At 46.2% G+C, this 16338-nt stretch overlaps 1 protein-coding gene across 3 annotated transcripts in view; it reads left to right on the top strand.

Moving 5' to 3' along the window:
- M1AP (meiosis 1 associated protein) overlaps nt 1-16338 on the top strand; it is a 53534-nt gene that overhangs the window by 7355 nt on the left and 29841 nt on the right. For 2 of the 3 annotated variants that reach the window (XM_056539585.1, XM_056539501.1), the window contains exons 5-8: nt 44-184; nt 2966-3098; nt 3380-3521; nt 12826-13026. In XM_056539585.1, coding sequence (XP_056395560.1) covers nt 44-184; nt 2966-3098; nt 3380-3521; nt 12826-13026 — 617 coding nt within the window. The remainder of the gene's footprint in view (nt 1-43; nt 185-2965; nt 3099-3379; nt 3522-12825; nt 13027-16338) is intronic. The other variant, XM_056539661.1, reaches the window with a different exon arrangement.

Here is a 16338-nt window from a genome sequence, read left to right as displayed (position 1 = left end):
TCCTGTGTCCTCATAGTCACTCACTGTATTCCATCTTCCTCAGGCTCCCATGTCTATGACATTGACAGTCATGTCGCTCTGCCAGACGTTCTGAGCCTGGAGATTTTCTTCAAGTCGTGGCTGCTGGAGCGCAGTGGAGAGAAAGAGAAGTGTCACCTGGTATTTTCTGAAGGAGCCTCAGACTGTGAGAAGGAATTCTCCATATTGTCTTTTAATATGCACTGTCTTCCTCCATCTGGTGCTTGGACCTGTCTTCTGTATCCACTGTATGCTGTGTCACTCTCATAGTCCTTTATATACATTAGTTGCTAGTCTACTTTATTTGTATTCTAATGTATTTATTGTAGTTACGTAAAGATATATATATAGGGTGACCTGAATAAAAAAACGCCATTAGTTGCAATGCATGCAAATGTAGAAGTAGTGTGAAATAGGAATAAAGTTTAGGTAGTGATTCTAACATTGCAGCAAACAGATTTTCTTCATCTCCCGCCTTATGTATTGTAACAGGCAATAACCCTAATCCAATCTTAAATAGTTAAATCTACAGGATTTTCCATAATGCTAGGTTTTTCTACACTGGTTTATGCACCACTGTATACCGTACGGCTAGTGGAGGTATGTAGTTATGCTATGACTATTTACCTCCTTATGCTCCATGGGCCAGACGCCACAGAGTGGTACCCTGAAGGCAGTGAACAATTGGCACAGGGTAAAAATTTATCATTTCCACACAGGTGTAAAAGCAGCAGAAATGCCACAAAAAACACAGCAAAAAAACAGGCAGTTTTTGTGGTGTTTTTTCAGAAGTTAAATATGTAAAATGTGAACAGACCCTTTATGCACTAAACGGGCACTTTCCCTTAATTTAACTAACCCATTTTTTGTGTTTTTCTTTTATTAGATACATGAATGCAATAAGGGACGGTTACTTGAGCTTTTAACACTGAGGCCACCATCTGAAGGACTACTTCGGATTTGGAGGACTACGACAATGACTATTTTTTTTTTTATTAATTTAATTTGAAATAAAATGGTTAATGAGGGGTGTTTTTTTATTATTATTATTATTTTTTTTAACTTGTGTTGTTTGTTTATTTTTTTTAAATTACTTTAAAAGCTTAGTAGTGGAAGCCGTCTAATAGACGGAGTGCATTACCAAGTCTGGGCTTAGCGTTAGCCCCAAAAACAGCTTGTGCTAACCCCCAATTGTGACCACCACTGCCACAGGCTTACCGGGAAGAGTCAGTACCAACAGTCCTGAAGCATCAAAAAGGGTGGTAACAGGCTAGCATTTTTAAAGAAGTACTGTGGTGCAGTGAAACATATCCTCTATCCAAAGGATAGTGGATATGTATCAGATTGAGGGGGGTCCGATTGCTGGGACCCCATGTGATCTGCATGGCACTCCCCATTTTCATGGGAGAATCGGAGATAACTAAACGCTGTATCTCCGGCTCTCCCATAGAGATAACATTTTCCTCACTCACTCTGGTAATGTCCTGAAATTGATTGGTATCCGGCTCATAATGAAAATAGGGAGAATCTCACCTGTTTTTTTGTTTAAAAAAAAAAAAAAGGTTCCCCCAATTTTCATTATCAGTCAGATACCAAGCAGCAGCAGCCTAATGTTACCAGACTAAATCACACAAGTCTGTTACCACCTTGGCCTATGTTTAACATTTTTGACACTCCAGGTCTGTTGGTACTGGCTCTTCCTGGTAACCCTGTGGCACTGAGTACCAGGTAATAAATGGGGGTTAGTGCAAGCTGTTCTTGGGGCTAATGCTACTAAGCCTTTAGAGTGATTCGAAAAAACACTCCCCCTCAGCCTTTGTCACAGCTGGTCATCGTCGTAGTCCACCAAATCTGGGTAGTTTTCTGCATTTACGTATCTTAAACGAGAAGAAAAGAAGAACACAAAAATGGGAAAGTGCCCATAAAGGGTCTGTTTACATTTTAACATGCCTTGTTTTAAACAGTGGAAACAGAGCCTTATCCACAACCCTCAGTCCTGTATGTCATCTTCCTGTGTAGTTTAGCCCCTAGTGATGTCATCACACAGGACCAGGCTGGAGCAGGAATGAGGGGGCTAAGTGGACTTCTTGTCTAGCAATATACAACCATCTATATAGGAGAAGTATAGGTCACATCATCCAAACAGCAGACTCCAAAATTATACAAAAAAAGCTGCAGTCTTTTTATTGGTTATCCAAAGTGTTTTGGCTATACTCTAGCCCTTGTCAAGCAAGGAGACAGCTGATTGGCTGTGACAATACTTCTATGGCTTCTATTTCTGGATTGGCCATTTGGATGGTCACCTGTACAGTGGCTTGGTCCTGTGCTGTCTTCCATTCCACGTACAGCCATTTGTATAGATGGTTGTATACTGTATACACTGTGAGAAGTTTACTAGTGCTACTCAACAGCAGTAGTTAACTCTTATTGCTTGGCCGGTGCACAACGCTCAGCCCAGCTAGGGGTTACAGTAAACCAGTGATCTATACAGATTGCTGCTTAACTGTATGTTCTTGCTTAGCAGAAGATATACAGTCTATACCTCCTGCCCATCCGGAGCTGCACCCTTGGCTGTATATCCACTGGGACAGCTCAGCCCCGTTGGTGTTTTTGCCCAGGACCAACCAACTGAAAACCTAGCCTAAATGCCTGATAGATGCTAGTCCTATATACAGAGGGGGCTGCATATAAAGGGAACCTGTCATCCGTATCACCCACACAAACCTGTTGGTATACGTTTGTAGTGCAGGTGACACTGATAAAAATGAGACAACCCCTTTAATGCACTTGGCTGGGCCTTGTGATTGTTATTTTTAGAATGTATTACCTCATTCCATATTTGGGTGTAGGGGTTCATCTCTGATCCAACACTTGTACACAGTAGACACTGAGGCCTTCATTGTCTTCTCTGGTGACTTACCTGACTCGTGTGTTCTTTACTTTGTAGTAGAAGTCATGTGCGATGTGAACCGGCCTCTTCTCAATCCAGGGCTTCTCCTTGGAGAGGGAGATGGAGCGCATCCTAGAGGGTCGGCCCTGACTGCCAACCCCAGAGTCACCCAAGCCTTCAAAGTCATCAGGTATGTAGATGGCTCTCATAAAGGATAGTGGTGGACACTGACCCTCTACAGCTGGAGCATTGGATCACCCATCTCATAAAGACATTGACATGAGATGTGAGAACAATAATGCACACAACCACGCTGCTCTCCGCTATAGTATACGCTGGCATCCTTTTCTTGGCGGGATGTTGACGGACACCTGAGCCTTCGTATTATAACATGTTCCAGAGTTGTGTTATTGGTCCAGGTTGGGAAGGATTATTCATCCGATCTATGACAGTGTATTTATTTCTTTTCAGGGTCGTATCTTTATCTGGTGTCTGTGGCTCCATGTTTTATGGACTGCCGACTATCCTTACCCCCACTGCATGCTGGGAGCTAGACTGGGATCAGCTGGAGGCCAACCAAGACTACTTCCATGCGCTGTGTCACTGCTTACAGGTAGGCATCTTCCATGCTAACGCTGAGTTCACACCACAGAATCTCCCGGCAGTGATTCTGAGGGCGGCGCTAGGATTGCACTGCTTTCCCCATAGACGGCAATGCATTTCTGAGTCAATCTGCTAAAACAATATGTGCACATGAACAGTCTTTCAGGGGATCCGCTCAGAAATGCATTGTAGATTATGGGGACTACAGTGTAGTCCGCACTGTCCTAGCACCGAACTTGGGATCTCCTGCCGGAGATTTTGTGGTGTGAATCTGGTCTAACAATTAAAATTCTGGTCAGGATCAGGGAGCACTACAAGCCCTTAAAGCTTAAAGGGGTACTCCGGTGGAAAACTTTTTTTTAAAATCAACTGGTGCCAGAAAGTTAAACAGATTTGTAAATTTCTTCTATTAAAAATTCTTAATCCTTCCAGTACTTATCAGACCCTGTATACTACAGAGGAAGTTCTTTATTTTTGAAATTTCGTTTCTGTCTGACGACAGTGCTCTCTGCTGACACCTCTGTCCATTTTAGGAACTGTCCAGAGCAGGAGAGGTTTGTTATGGAGATTTGTTCCTGCTCTGGACAGTTCCTGACTTGGACAGAGGTGTCAGCAGTGAGCACTGTGGTCGTGACAGAAAAGAAATCCAAAAAGAAAAGAATTTCCTCTGTAGTATACAGCCGCTAATAAGTACTGGAAGGATTAAGATTTTTTAATAGAAGTGATTTACGAATCTGTTTAACTTTCTGGCATCAGTTGATTAAAAAAATAAAAAAGTTTTCCCCTGGAGTACTCCTTTAACTCTTGAACTCTCTGAATCTTTCTGTCTCTATTTTTGTGTCTTTCATCAGTTTTTTTTTTTACATATTTTACATTTTTCTCTACAGCTTTTTAATGCTTCTTCACTGCCGTCCTGTTTTAGTAGTTAAAATGCTTTATTTTTGTCATTTATTGCCCCCTTAACATTTTTGTTCATCCATATTGGTTTTCTTTTATTTCTGACCCTTTTATTCCCATAAGGTATATACATCTTAGAGTGAGAATTTAAGATATTTGTAAAAGTCTCCCATTTAGTGTCAGTATTCTTGTTTCTGAGGACATTATCCCATTTTATATTGTTAAGGGCTTCTCTGAGTTGATCAAACTTTGCCTTCCTAAAGTTCATTGTTTTGTGGCCCCTCAAGAGATTCCCTTATTGAAGAACAATTTATAATGTATTATATTATGATCACTATTTCCTAGGTGTCCTTCTACCTGCACATGGTTAATATTAAGTCTAGTAGGGCGCCCTCTCTGGTCGGGCCCTGCACCATTTGGGATGGATAATTGTCTTTAGTTATAGTCAGAAACCTGTTTCCTCTATGAGATTCACAGGTCTCAGTCTCCAGTTTATATGAGGATAAAGTCTCCCATTATAATCACCTCATTCTGATTTGCTGCCTTGTTTATTTGCCTCAGTAATTGATCTTCTGCCTCTTCCATTATATTTGGTGCCTTATAGCTAATAACCCCTATCATAATTTTTTTATTTTTATCTCCCATCTCCATATATTTCTACCCATAATGACTCCATATCGTTTCCCTCCTGTACATCCTCCCGCAGTGCGGCCTTCAGACTTGATTTCACATAAAGACAAACTCCTCTCCTTTCCGTTTTGTCCGATCCTTCCTGAATAGACTATAACCCTGTATGTTGACCACCTAGTCACAGCTATCGTCCAACCAAGTCTATGTTATACCCACTATGTCATAATTCTCCTCATACATCAACCACTCCAGTTCTTCATTTTTATTGGTCAGACTTCTGGCATTAGTCAACATGCAATTTAATGGTGTATGATTTTTCTTCCTTTGAAGCCTATCCCTATTAACTATTCTAACCCCTCCCTCAGCTCCACCCCCATGTACATTAAAAAGTCCCCCCTCTCTATCTACACTATCTTCCCCCTTCTATGTTGTAGGGTTCCCTCCCCCCCCCCAGTCCCTAGTTTAAACACTCCTCCACCCTTCTAGCCATCTTTCCATCGTTCTTATCATGGAGAGATGCTGATACTGCTAATCCTTCTGCCTATACATCCATGAGCACTTCCTTCTACTGCTAATACCTCTCTATTGCTAATAACTCCCCCTATACACCCATGAGCACTTCCCTCTCTACTGTTAATACCTCTACCTGTATGCCCATGAGCACTTCCCTCTTTACTGCTTATATCTCTCCCTAAACACATATGAGCACTTCCCTCTCTACTGCTAATACCTCTCCCTATACACCCATGAACACCTCTCTCTACTGCTAATACATCTTCCTATACACCCATGAGCACTTCCCTCTCTACTGCTAATACCCCACCATATACACCCATGAGCACTTCCCTCTCTACTGCTAATACCTCTTCTTATACACACATGAACACTTCCCTCTATTGCTAATACTTCTCTATGTACACCAATGAGCCCTTCCCTCTACTGCTAATACCTCTTCCTATACACCCATGAGCACTTCCCTCTCTACTGCTAATACCTCTCCATATACAGTGATCCCTCAACTTACAATGGCCTAAACATACAATAATTTCAACATACAATGGTCTTTTCTGGACCATTGTAACTAGAAACCAGACTCAACATACAATGTACAGACAGTCCAGATCTGTGATACCTGTCAATGGCTGGAAGAACTGACTGATCAGAATGGGCATTTCACTGGTAAAACCCCTGTATTTCTGAAGCGTACGCACTGAATTCCTGTCTGGCAGTGCCCCTACAGTACAGGGAGGTATTACATGTTCTGTACTACTCTTTACCTGTGCCACAGTTAGCTGCTCCTTTGGACACCAGGTGAGGGCGGCTCCATTACTTTTTTAGGACATTGCGTGTACTGTACAGGACCCTGAAGAAGCTCCTGTCCTCTACATAGACAGAGATTTACAGCTCCCAGCAGATCTTTCTTACTTTTATATGTAAGGATTTGCTTTATCTATATTAGTTATCTACTTATTTTTCTTTAATCATCACTTTCTCTATTGGCTCCATTGGGGAACACAGACCGTGGGTGTATGCTGCTGTTTCTAGGAGGTATGACACTATGGCAACAAAGATGTCGGCTACTCCCAGCAGGATACACCCGCCTCCAGGCCCTGAGGTAATCAGTTTAAGCTTAGTGTCTGAAGGAGGTGGACATGGTCTGGATTTCTCCAGACCAGGTCTTATGTTTTATTATTTTCCTAGTTAGGGAATGTGTTAGTTTTTTATTCCATTTTCTTTCCTGTTTTCAGGTGGGGACTCAGGAACTGCGGCTCACTGTTTCCCCATTGCGAGTGAGGGGGCACAGACATTGCATATATATGCGCTGTTCATCCCCTCTCGCCAACGGTCAGCGCCTGGGTTTGTACCTCATGGGTCCGGCTCACCCTATCTCCTTGCTCGCCTCGCTCGCACATGGTAGCCCGGCATGATGCAGGTGATAAAAGCTGTCTGAAGACTTCATAGGAAGACTTCATGAGGTAAGTTCTTCTGACTGAGGTGAGTATATTTCCCTATCTCCTTAGGTGCAGATTTGCAACAGATGGAGAGCCTCAGTTTTTGGCCCACTTTTCTCATGGGTCCAATGGGGCTGGCCTGGACAGGGGGTCCTTTATTACTGGGGGGAGCTGTGGCAGTTTGGATGGGGCACAACTCTTTACACTTTATTCATATATATGTGTGTGTGAACGTCCTTGTGTGTGAACGTCCTTGTGTGTGCTCTGAGCACCGGTTTACTATCACTTTCGGCAGCGGCTGCTGCCGGCGGCGTCTAGTCCGCTCAGTTCCCCGCGAGCGCACATGCATTTGCATGGGCGCTGGGGGCAAGGAGCGGGCGCCATTACAGACTTCTCGTTAATGCTTCGCCGAAGCTTCTCTGGGCGCGAACTGTACACCAATCAGCGCTGTGTGCGCGATTGGTGGCAGGGGCCAATTAGCGGTGCCCCCTGCTCCTAACACGCCCCTCACTTGCTATTGGCTGGCATTTCTCCTCTTTTGACAGCCTGCAGACCACCACAGGTTTGAGTCCCGGGGTGGGACAGAGTGTTACAGTGTTGTGGTTTAATTTTTTTAATAGACCCATTGTGGTCTATGGGGATCTCAAGGCATGTGAAACAGTAAGATAAGCAGACTGTATCAGCAACAGTGAAATGGAACACAGTCTTGGGTGAGAGAGGCCCAGAACAGCCTCCCTCTAAACAGGTAACTGGAGTGTTAGCCACTCATTTAATCTGTTAATACTGTAACTCTAAACTGTCAGGTTCTGCTGAACCACTTGTTCTGCCTGCTCCACTGCTCCCCCAGACCCCCCTGCTACTCTACCCCGGTTGTTCTTCCAGACCCGGTGGGTTCGGCCGCCCCTCCAGCCTGGGTTCCCTCCCTCTCCCAGTCTATATCTGACTTGGCTCAGGTCTCCCAATATGTGGTGACTGCATTGAAGAGGCCCTCCCTACAACGGCCCTCCGGAGGGTCCCACTCTCCCCCTATTCTGACGCTCTCGCAGCATCATAGGCAGGCATCTGGCAGGCACGGGCGCTCCCCTCGCAGGCATCACCCCGTTACTCCGATCTGTAGCCAGCGTCGCTCCTCTAGAGAATGCTCCCAGTGTCGCCGCTCTGGCTCTCAAGACCCGTGTACCAGGTCCGTCTCTATCTCTTCCAGGGTCGCCTCACACGTTCCCATTCACCTGGAAAACTTGTGGAAGGAGTTTCTGATTCGGTCTCCGACTCAGAGGCCCGCACGGATGTGCCTAATGTGGTGTACTCATTGGTTGCGGCCATAAGAGACACCTTCCTGCTAAAGGACCCAGGAACTTCGGACGTGGTCCAGAAGTTTCCTTTCATCGTGTCCGACCTCCTCCAGGGCTGCCTCACCTCGTTCTCATTCACCTGGAGAACTTGTGGATGAGGTTTCTGATTCGGCCTCCGACTCAGAGGAGCGCACGGATGTGTTGTACATGGTGCACTCATTGGTTGCGGCCATAAGAGACACCTTCCATCTAGAGGACCCAGGAACTTCGGACGTGGCTCCAGAAGTTCCCTTTCATCGTGCCCGACCTCTTCCAGGGCTGCCTCACCTCATTCCCATTCACCTGGAGAACTTGTGGATGAGGTTTCTGATTCGGCCTCAGACTCAGAGGACCGCACGGATGTGCCTGATGTGGTGTACTCAGTGGTTGCGGGCATAAGAGACACCTTCCATGTAAAGGACTCAGGAACTTCGGACGTGGCTCCAGAAGTCTCCTTTCTTTGTGCCCGACCGGCACTCAAGACTTTCAGCTCTCACGCTGAATTTTATGCCCTGCTGGTATCCGCCTGAAGTCATCCTGACAAGAAGTTTCAGGAAACGAAGAAGGTTCAGTCGCGGTATTCCTTCGCCAAGGACCTCATTGCTCGGTGGACCTCCTCTCCAACTGTGGATCCGCCGGTCTCGCGCCTCTCTAAGGCGCCTGCCCGGCCCTTGGCTGATGCGGCGGCCTTCAAGGATCCAGAGGACATGAAGGTGGATACTTTGGCAATCACTGCCCTTGAGGCAGCAGGTTCTTCCTGCTTTTGCTTCTGCCTGGGTGCCAACTCCGCCAAGGTAGTCTTCAAGATCCCTCGTGAGGATTTATTTAATCTAGCTCTCCGATGTTCCGCAGCGGGAAATTTTTCTGGGTTCTGCTTCCATGTGCAGCCACTGTGCTGCCTTTACCACAAGCTACTTGGTAGCCACCATCCCTGCATGTGGCTTTAAGCCCGGAATGCGAATGTCACCTTCAAGAAGTGAGGCGACGGGCAGAAAAAGAGTTCTTTATTACCTCTGGTAAGACTCACAGAACCGCCTCCGTCGTAAGTTCTCCTTCCGGTTCTGCGGACCTTTGGAACCAACAAAGGGTACCAACAAAGGGTCCAGCCAGGCGCCTTCATGGGATGAGGGCTCCTCTTTCCGATCCCATTCTTCCCGGAGGTCGGCTATCCGTTCCGGCCGTTAGGTGGCCCCATCAGGCACCCGTAGGCCTTCCTCGGCCTAAAGGGTCCCCCCCCCCCCCACCCGTCGATCTCTCTCGGGTGGTTGATCGCCTCTTACCCGCCGGGATGCCTGGACATACAGCTTCAGAGGAACGTTTTCGAGGTTTATTCCAACCTCTCTGTGGTCTCCAAGAAAGGCATTTCTGTTCGCCCAGTCTTGGTTCTCGAGTATCTCAGCCAGCATCTTGAGTTCCCATCCCGAATGGAGTCTCTCCGTTCGGTACTGGTGTCCATGGTTCGAGGGGAGTTTTCGTTCCTCGGTGGACATCAGGATGCCTGCCTCCACATCTCATCGTTTCCCGATCATCAGCAGTACCTCCGCTCTGCAGTTCCGGACGGTCATTTTCTATTGTGGCTATCCATATCTGGCCACTTCTCCGCGGACCTTTACCAAAGTCCTGGCGCCTGTGATAGCCTTTTTCACAGACAACAGTTGTTTCCGTGATTCCTTATTTGGACTACCTCCTGATCTGAGCTCCAGCAGGACCCAGATCCTGGAGAGTCTTAGTCTCAACCTCCAGACCTTGTCTCACTTCGGTTGGATGGTCATTTTTGACAAGCCCAACCGCTCTCCTGGGGCTCCAGTTCGATGCGGCCTCTGCCCGCTTTCAAGAGTCTGATGCCTTCGGCTCCCTGCTCCAGTTTCCATTCGCTTTTGCATGGATGTCCTGGGTCGATTGGCGGCGGCCGGGGAGGCCATGCCATTTGCCCAGTTTCATCACCGACCTCTTCAACTGGTGATTTTCTTCCGGTGTGACAGGTCTCCATTGTCTCTCAGCCGCAAGATCGTTCTCTCGTCAGTCTTGTTGATCCCTTCTATGGTGGCTTCGTTTTCATCCCTCATTTTTTTCGGGGGTGTCCCTTCCTGTCCATCCCTGCCTGTCTGTCAGGCTGGGGAGGTGTTTTCAGGGACCGCCCGGTCTGGGGTCTTGGCCCACCGAGAAACTTTTTTCCCTTCAACATTTTGGGGCCTAGGGCAATTCTTTCTTTGCTTGCTTCTTGGGAATTTCCCTCCTGGGCGGAACTCAGGTTTCCAGCCATCTCAGTTATCTTCAGTCTGGCCGTCCCTGGGATGTGATCTTCTAGGCCGGTCCTCAGTCGTCCTGGCCACTGGTCCCTACATCCAGGGGTGTTTGCTGTGATCTGCAACACCTGGGGCACTCCAGGCATGGACCTCTGCTTGTCCCGCCACAACCGAAGCGTTCCTCTCTTTTGGTCGAGCCTTGCCCTAGCTTGTCTATTTGGTGGTCGGGCTTTGCCCTACCTTATCTGTTGCCTCCCTTTCTTCTCCTTTCGGGGTCCTGAGGAAACTCTCAGTGGGACGTTTCAGCCATTCTAGTGGCCTAGCCTGGGCCCGGCGGGCATGGTAAGTCGTCATGATCAGGCTCCTGAACGACTTAATGTTGCGCCTTCCCTATCGTCCAGAAATCCTATTTCAGGTCTCCTGTGCCACCCCTATTACCGTCTCTGCTTTGACGGCATGGCGGTCGAGATCTCGGTTTTGAGAGCCGCAGTTTCTCTTCCCAAGTCATTCGCACCATGTTCAGGGCTCGTTAGTCCTCCTCGGCAAAAATTTACCTCTGTTCCTGGTGGTCTTATTTTAGTTGGTGTGAAGCTCAGGTCTTGTGTCCTGTTACCTTTTCTATTCTTTTCCAGCGTCCTCTAGCTTCTAATTCTCATGTCCGGACCTTCAAGGAGTGGCGCATGCTGTCCCTCCTTATCGGTCACCTTCTCCCCCTTGGGACTTGAATCTGGTTCTGGGGGTACTCCAAGGTGAACCTTTTGAACTCCTTGGGGAGGTGTCCCTGCGCCTCCTTTCTTGGAAAGTGGCGTTTTCTTGTTGTTATCACCTCCTTTCGGAGAGTCTGAATTGGCAGCTCTCTCCTGCCATTCTCCGTTTCTGGTGCTTCACTAGGACAAGGTTGTCTTCCGGCCAGATCCTTCCTTTTTGCCTAAGGTTGTTTCGGCCTTTCATCTCAATGAGGACATTGTTGTTCCATCCTTTTGTTCCGCTTCTTCTCAATCTAGGGAGCATTTACTCCACAAACTGGATGTGGTCCGGGCTGTTAAATTATCTCTCTATCTCTTCTTCGTCTCGTCAGTGCGATTCTTTTTTCGTCCTTACGGAAGGTCGTCATAAGGGACAACCTGCTTCCAAGGCCACCACTTCTCTGTGGATCCTGTCTGCCATTTCGGAAGCCTATCGCTGTAGGGGGAAGACTCCTCCCTTCAGGGTTGTGGCTCATTCTACCTGTTTCTGTTGGGGCATCCTGGGCTCTCCAGAACAAGCTTCGGCCTCGCAGATTGCAAGGCGGCTACTTGGTCGTCTTTGCACACTTTCTCGAGGTTCTACCGGGTTCATACCTTCGCATCGGCTGATGCTAGTCTGGGCATTAAACTGCTGCAGGCAGTGGAACAGCCGTCTGCCTGTCTGATTATCTGCCCACCCAAGGGACGGCTTTGGTACGTCCCACGGTCTGTGTCCCCCAATGGAGCCCATAGAGAAAAGGAGATTTTTTAACACTTACCATAAAATCTCTTTCTCGAAGGATCCATTGGGGAACACATCTCCCGCCCTTTTGGGTTTCTCTTTTTCTCTTTGGTTCTTTGTCCGAGGGTGTGTTCAGTTATATCTTTTCTTCTGGTTCTCAGACAGTTCGTGTTTTTTCCTTGACCTGTCGGTTCTCTCCTATTGCTCTGGTACTTAAACTGATTACCTCAGGGCCTGGGGGCGGGTGTATCCTGCTGGGAGGAGCCGACTTCTTTGTTGCCATAGTGTCATAGCTCCTAGAGACAGCAGCATACACCCACGGTCTGTTTCCCCCAATGGATCCTTCGAGAAAGAGATTTTACGGTAAGTGTTAAAAAATCTCCTTTTTGCTATTTTTGGATGACATTTTGGTGGCTTCAGAACCAATTACCAGGTTTCCATAGAGTTCTGGTCTCAACATACAATGGTTTCAATATACAATGGTCGTCCTGGAACCAATTAATATTGTAACTTAAGGGACCACTGTACACCCATGAGCACTTTCCTTTCTACTGCTAATACCTCTCCTTATACACCCCTGAGCACTTCCCTCTATTGCCAATACTGCTCCCTGTACACACTTGAGCACTTCCCTCTACTGATAATACTTCTCTCTATACACCAATGAGCACCTACCTCTACTGCTAATACCTCTCCCTAGACATCTTGTTCTCCATCTCATTTATCATAGACATCCTGGCCTTCTTCTTTCTTGTGATAGATCTGATGTTTTCATGGTTTCTGTCCTCTAGTCACAGCAGAATGCCCTTGTTGCTTGCTCTACTCAGCTTGGTTCCTCCTCGGCTCCTTCTGTCCTCTCTCACGTCCTGGTGTCAGCAGCTGATTCTGCCGCTCTGCTTCTCCGCCCGATCGCTGTAAGAGAACTTGTCCTCATCATGAAGCTGCCGCCTTTACCACCCACCATGGCAGAAAACGCTCTTCAACGAGTACAGGTAAAGATGAAGGTCTCTTGGCCTCTGACATCAAGATGGATATGGTGCTGCTGATTAGGTGTATCCAATCCTGTCATGTGCAGTACATATTGCTGAACTGTGTATCTAATCTATGGCCTGCTTACCTGCTGTATCTAATCCTATCATGTTTATTACTGTCTGCTTAGCCACTGTATTTACATGGAGACTGTCACTTTAACCCCTTAACGTCTCCAGACATAAATGTACGTCCTGTGCGAAGGTGCTTTGCGCACCAGGAAGTACATTTACGTCCTGTTCATGACCGCATGCACTGCAGGTCCCGGCTGCTATCAGCAGCCGGGGACCTGCCGGTAATGGCCGACATCATCGATCACGCTGATGTCCGCCATTAACCACTCAGACGCTGTGATCATTATAGATCACAGCATCTGCGGCAATGTGCATGTTTATATGGATGCTGCTGCAGGGTTCCGATCATCTAAAATGGTGGCCCAGGTACAGTATTAGCAATCAAATGATTGCTATAGATAGTCCCCTATGGGGACATGAAAAGTGTTAAAAAAAAGTTGAAAAATGTGAAAAATAACCTCCCCCAATTAAAATATAAACTGTCCCTTTTTCCCATTTCACCCCCAAAAAGGGGATTGGGTGGGTTGTGCAAACACAAGACATGCCCCGAGTAAGGGGATTGTGCTCCTTAACACCTTAACGACCACGGACATAAATGTACGTCCTGGTTTGGTGGTACTTCCCGCACCAGGACGTACACTTACGTCTTGTGTATGACCGCGAGCATCGGAATGGTACTCGCGTCATACACGGCAGGTTCCGGCTGCTATCAGCAGCTGGGGACCCGACGGTAATGGCCGACATCCGCGATCACTCGGATGTCCGCTATTAACCCCTCAGATGCCGTGATCTGTACAGATAACGGCATCTGCCGCAACGCACATAATAAAATAGATGATCGGATCGCCCGCAGCGCTGCCACAGCGATCCAATCATCTGTAATGGCGGCCGGAGGTCCCCTCACCTGGCTCCGGCCGTCTCCCGGCTTCTGCTTTGGTCTGAGATCGAGCAGACCACAGGAGAAGATCACCGATAATACTGATCAGTGCTATGTCCTATACATAGCACTGAACAGTATTAGCAATCAAAGGATTGCTATAGATAGTCCCCTATGGGGACATAAAAAGTGTAAAAAAAATTGAAAAATGTAAAAAAAAAAAAAAGGTGAAAAATCCCCTCCCCCAATAAAAAAAAAAAATTGTCAGTTTTTCCCATTTTACCCCCAAAAAGCGTAATTTTTTTTTTATAAACATATATGGTATCGCTGTGTGCGTAAATGTCCGAACTATCAAAATATAATGTTAATGATCCTGTACGGTGAATGGTGTGAACGCTAAAACCCTCCAAAATGTGCTAAATTGTGGTTTTCATAAAAATTTCCTCCCTAAAAATTTTTTGGGGTGTTCGCCGTACATTTATGGTAAAATCATTACAAATTACAATTGGTCACGCAAAAAGCAAGCCCTTATATGGGTCTGTAGATCGAAATATGATTTTAGAAGGCAGTTATGGATTTTAGAAGGCGAGGAGGAAAAAATGAAAATGCAAAAATAAAATTGGCCTGGTCCTTAAGGTGAAAATGGGCTTGGTCCTTAAGGGGTTTAATAGGCTCATGTCCCTCACACAAACACAGCCCTGTAGGCTTTAACACTTGAGCTCAGGGCTTAAAACGTGAGTACTTACCTGAAACACCTTACACAACACACAAATACCATATACACATAACAAGAGATTTGAAGTGTGCCATGACCGTGAACGGGGGCACGCCTGTAGAGGGTAAAAAGCAAGACAAGTAGGTATAATGAACATTAATTTTGTTCTAACATTAAATGGCCAAAACTTTGAACGCTTGTGACATTTCAAGCTGTGGGTTCGCTACATATCTTGCATAACAGGAGGAATTCCACCCACCATGGATTTAATAATATGTGCCGGGACATTGTGCTGTGATACCGCCGAGGCAGCACCAATTCTAAACTATTCTAAACCAATTCAATGTGTAGCAAAAGGATTTTCGCTACACACTGAATATGCTTGATAAACTTACTGGTTGTTAATGGGAAGGAGTGGTGCATTACCAGGGCTGTCAGCTAGGGCAATGAGTAAGATATTGAAAACGTGTTATGACCTCTTTTGGAAATTCCGTACCTGAACTTCTGCGCTAGAAGTCTTGGTGGACAATAGAGTTAACACGTACACATTATTCTTTAAGGTTAATTGGGACTTGGTCGGTAATGTGGACTTGAGGTTGGCACTGGAGAACTCCCCTGGCCTTAAGAACCAATAGAAGGCTAAATATATCGCTGCTTTGATTACCAAGCTATTTATGAACCCAAAGGGGGATTTGTCTAATACATTGGACGTTTCTAAACAACTCTCCTGAAACTGGCAACTGAGACAGGCAATCTTATTTCGAATGGCTTTCAGTATGACCCTGATCGGGTGAGCGCTGAACAACGAATATCTGTTCGGGAACTGCATAGACAAATTATGCTGCACCCCCGCTAGGTATATTTTGATGGTACTATGAAATGGTTTCAAGTTATAATGGCAAAAAGCAACAAAGCACACTAGAAGTTCAATATGATCAGAAACAGCTGCCGTATGCGTTTTGATGAAATTTTGATAGCTATTACATCCTTCATCGTAGGACCTCTTAGTGTTGGAGGCCAGACAATCTCTGATGAGGCCATCTGCCAATTTTTTTGTACAATACTAGTCCATCATTAGAGCCCGGACTGAGGGAACTGGCATGTCCACCTGATCTGCTTCCGGTATGGTCTGAATTAAATCTTTAAAATTCAGCCTCAATAGTGCATCAGCTGCAATGTTCCTAGACCCCTGAATATGTGCTGGCATAAAATGAAACTTATGACTAAGAGCAACCCAAATCTCAAAAATTTCATATCCAGTTCTGTCTTCGACCGGTCTCTATTTAAAATCTCCACCGTGGCTTGTTTGTCACATATAAACATTACAGTTTGATTTACCCAAGAATTACCCCAAACCACAGCAGCTGTGATCAAGGGGGAAATCTCAAATGCAGCCAAAGATTGACTGAAGCCAGGCATACTCTTGACCTGATCTGGCCATGCGTCCGCTAACAATTGGTGATTGCATATTGCTGTGAAACCTATGCTGGAAGAAGCATCGGTGAATACCTTTGGAGAAGAATCGAATACTGATGGTAGAAAAAATTAAATGGCATTCTAATCAGAGAGGAAAATCTGCCACATCCCTAGATCTGCCTTTGCGGTTAGT

This window comes from Hyla sarda, chromosome 1 (genome assembly GCF_029499605.1).
Source record: "Hyla sarda isolate aHylSar1 chromosome 1, aHylSar1.hap1, whole genome shotgun sequence".
In the NCBI taxonomy this organism is placed as follows: Eukaryota; Metazoa; Chordata; class Amphibia; order Anura; family Hylidae; genus Hyla; species Hyla sarda.
The sequence above is the reverse complement of the archived record's forward strand: the minus strand, read 5'-3'. Positions and strand labels throughout refer to the sequence as shown.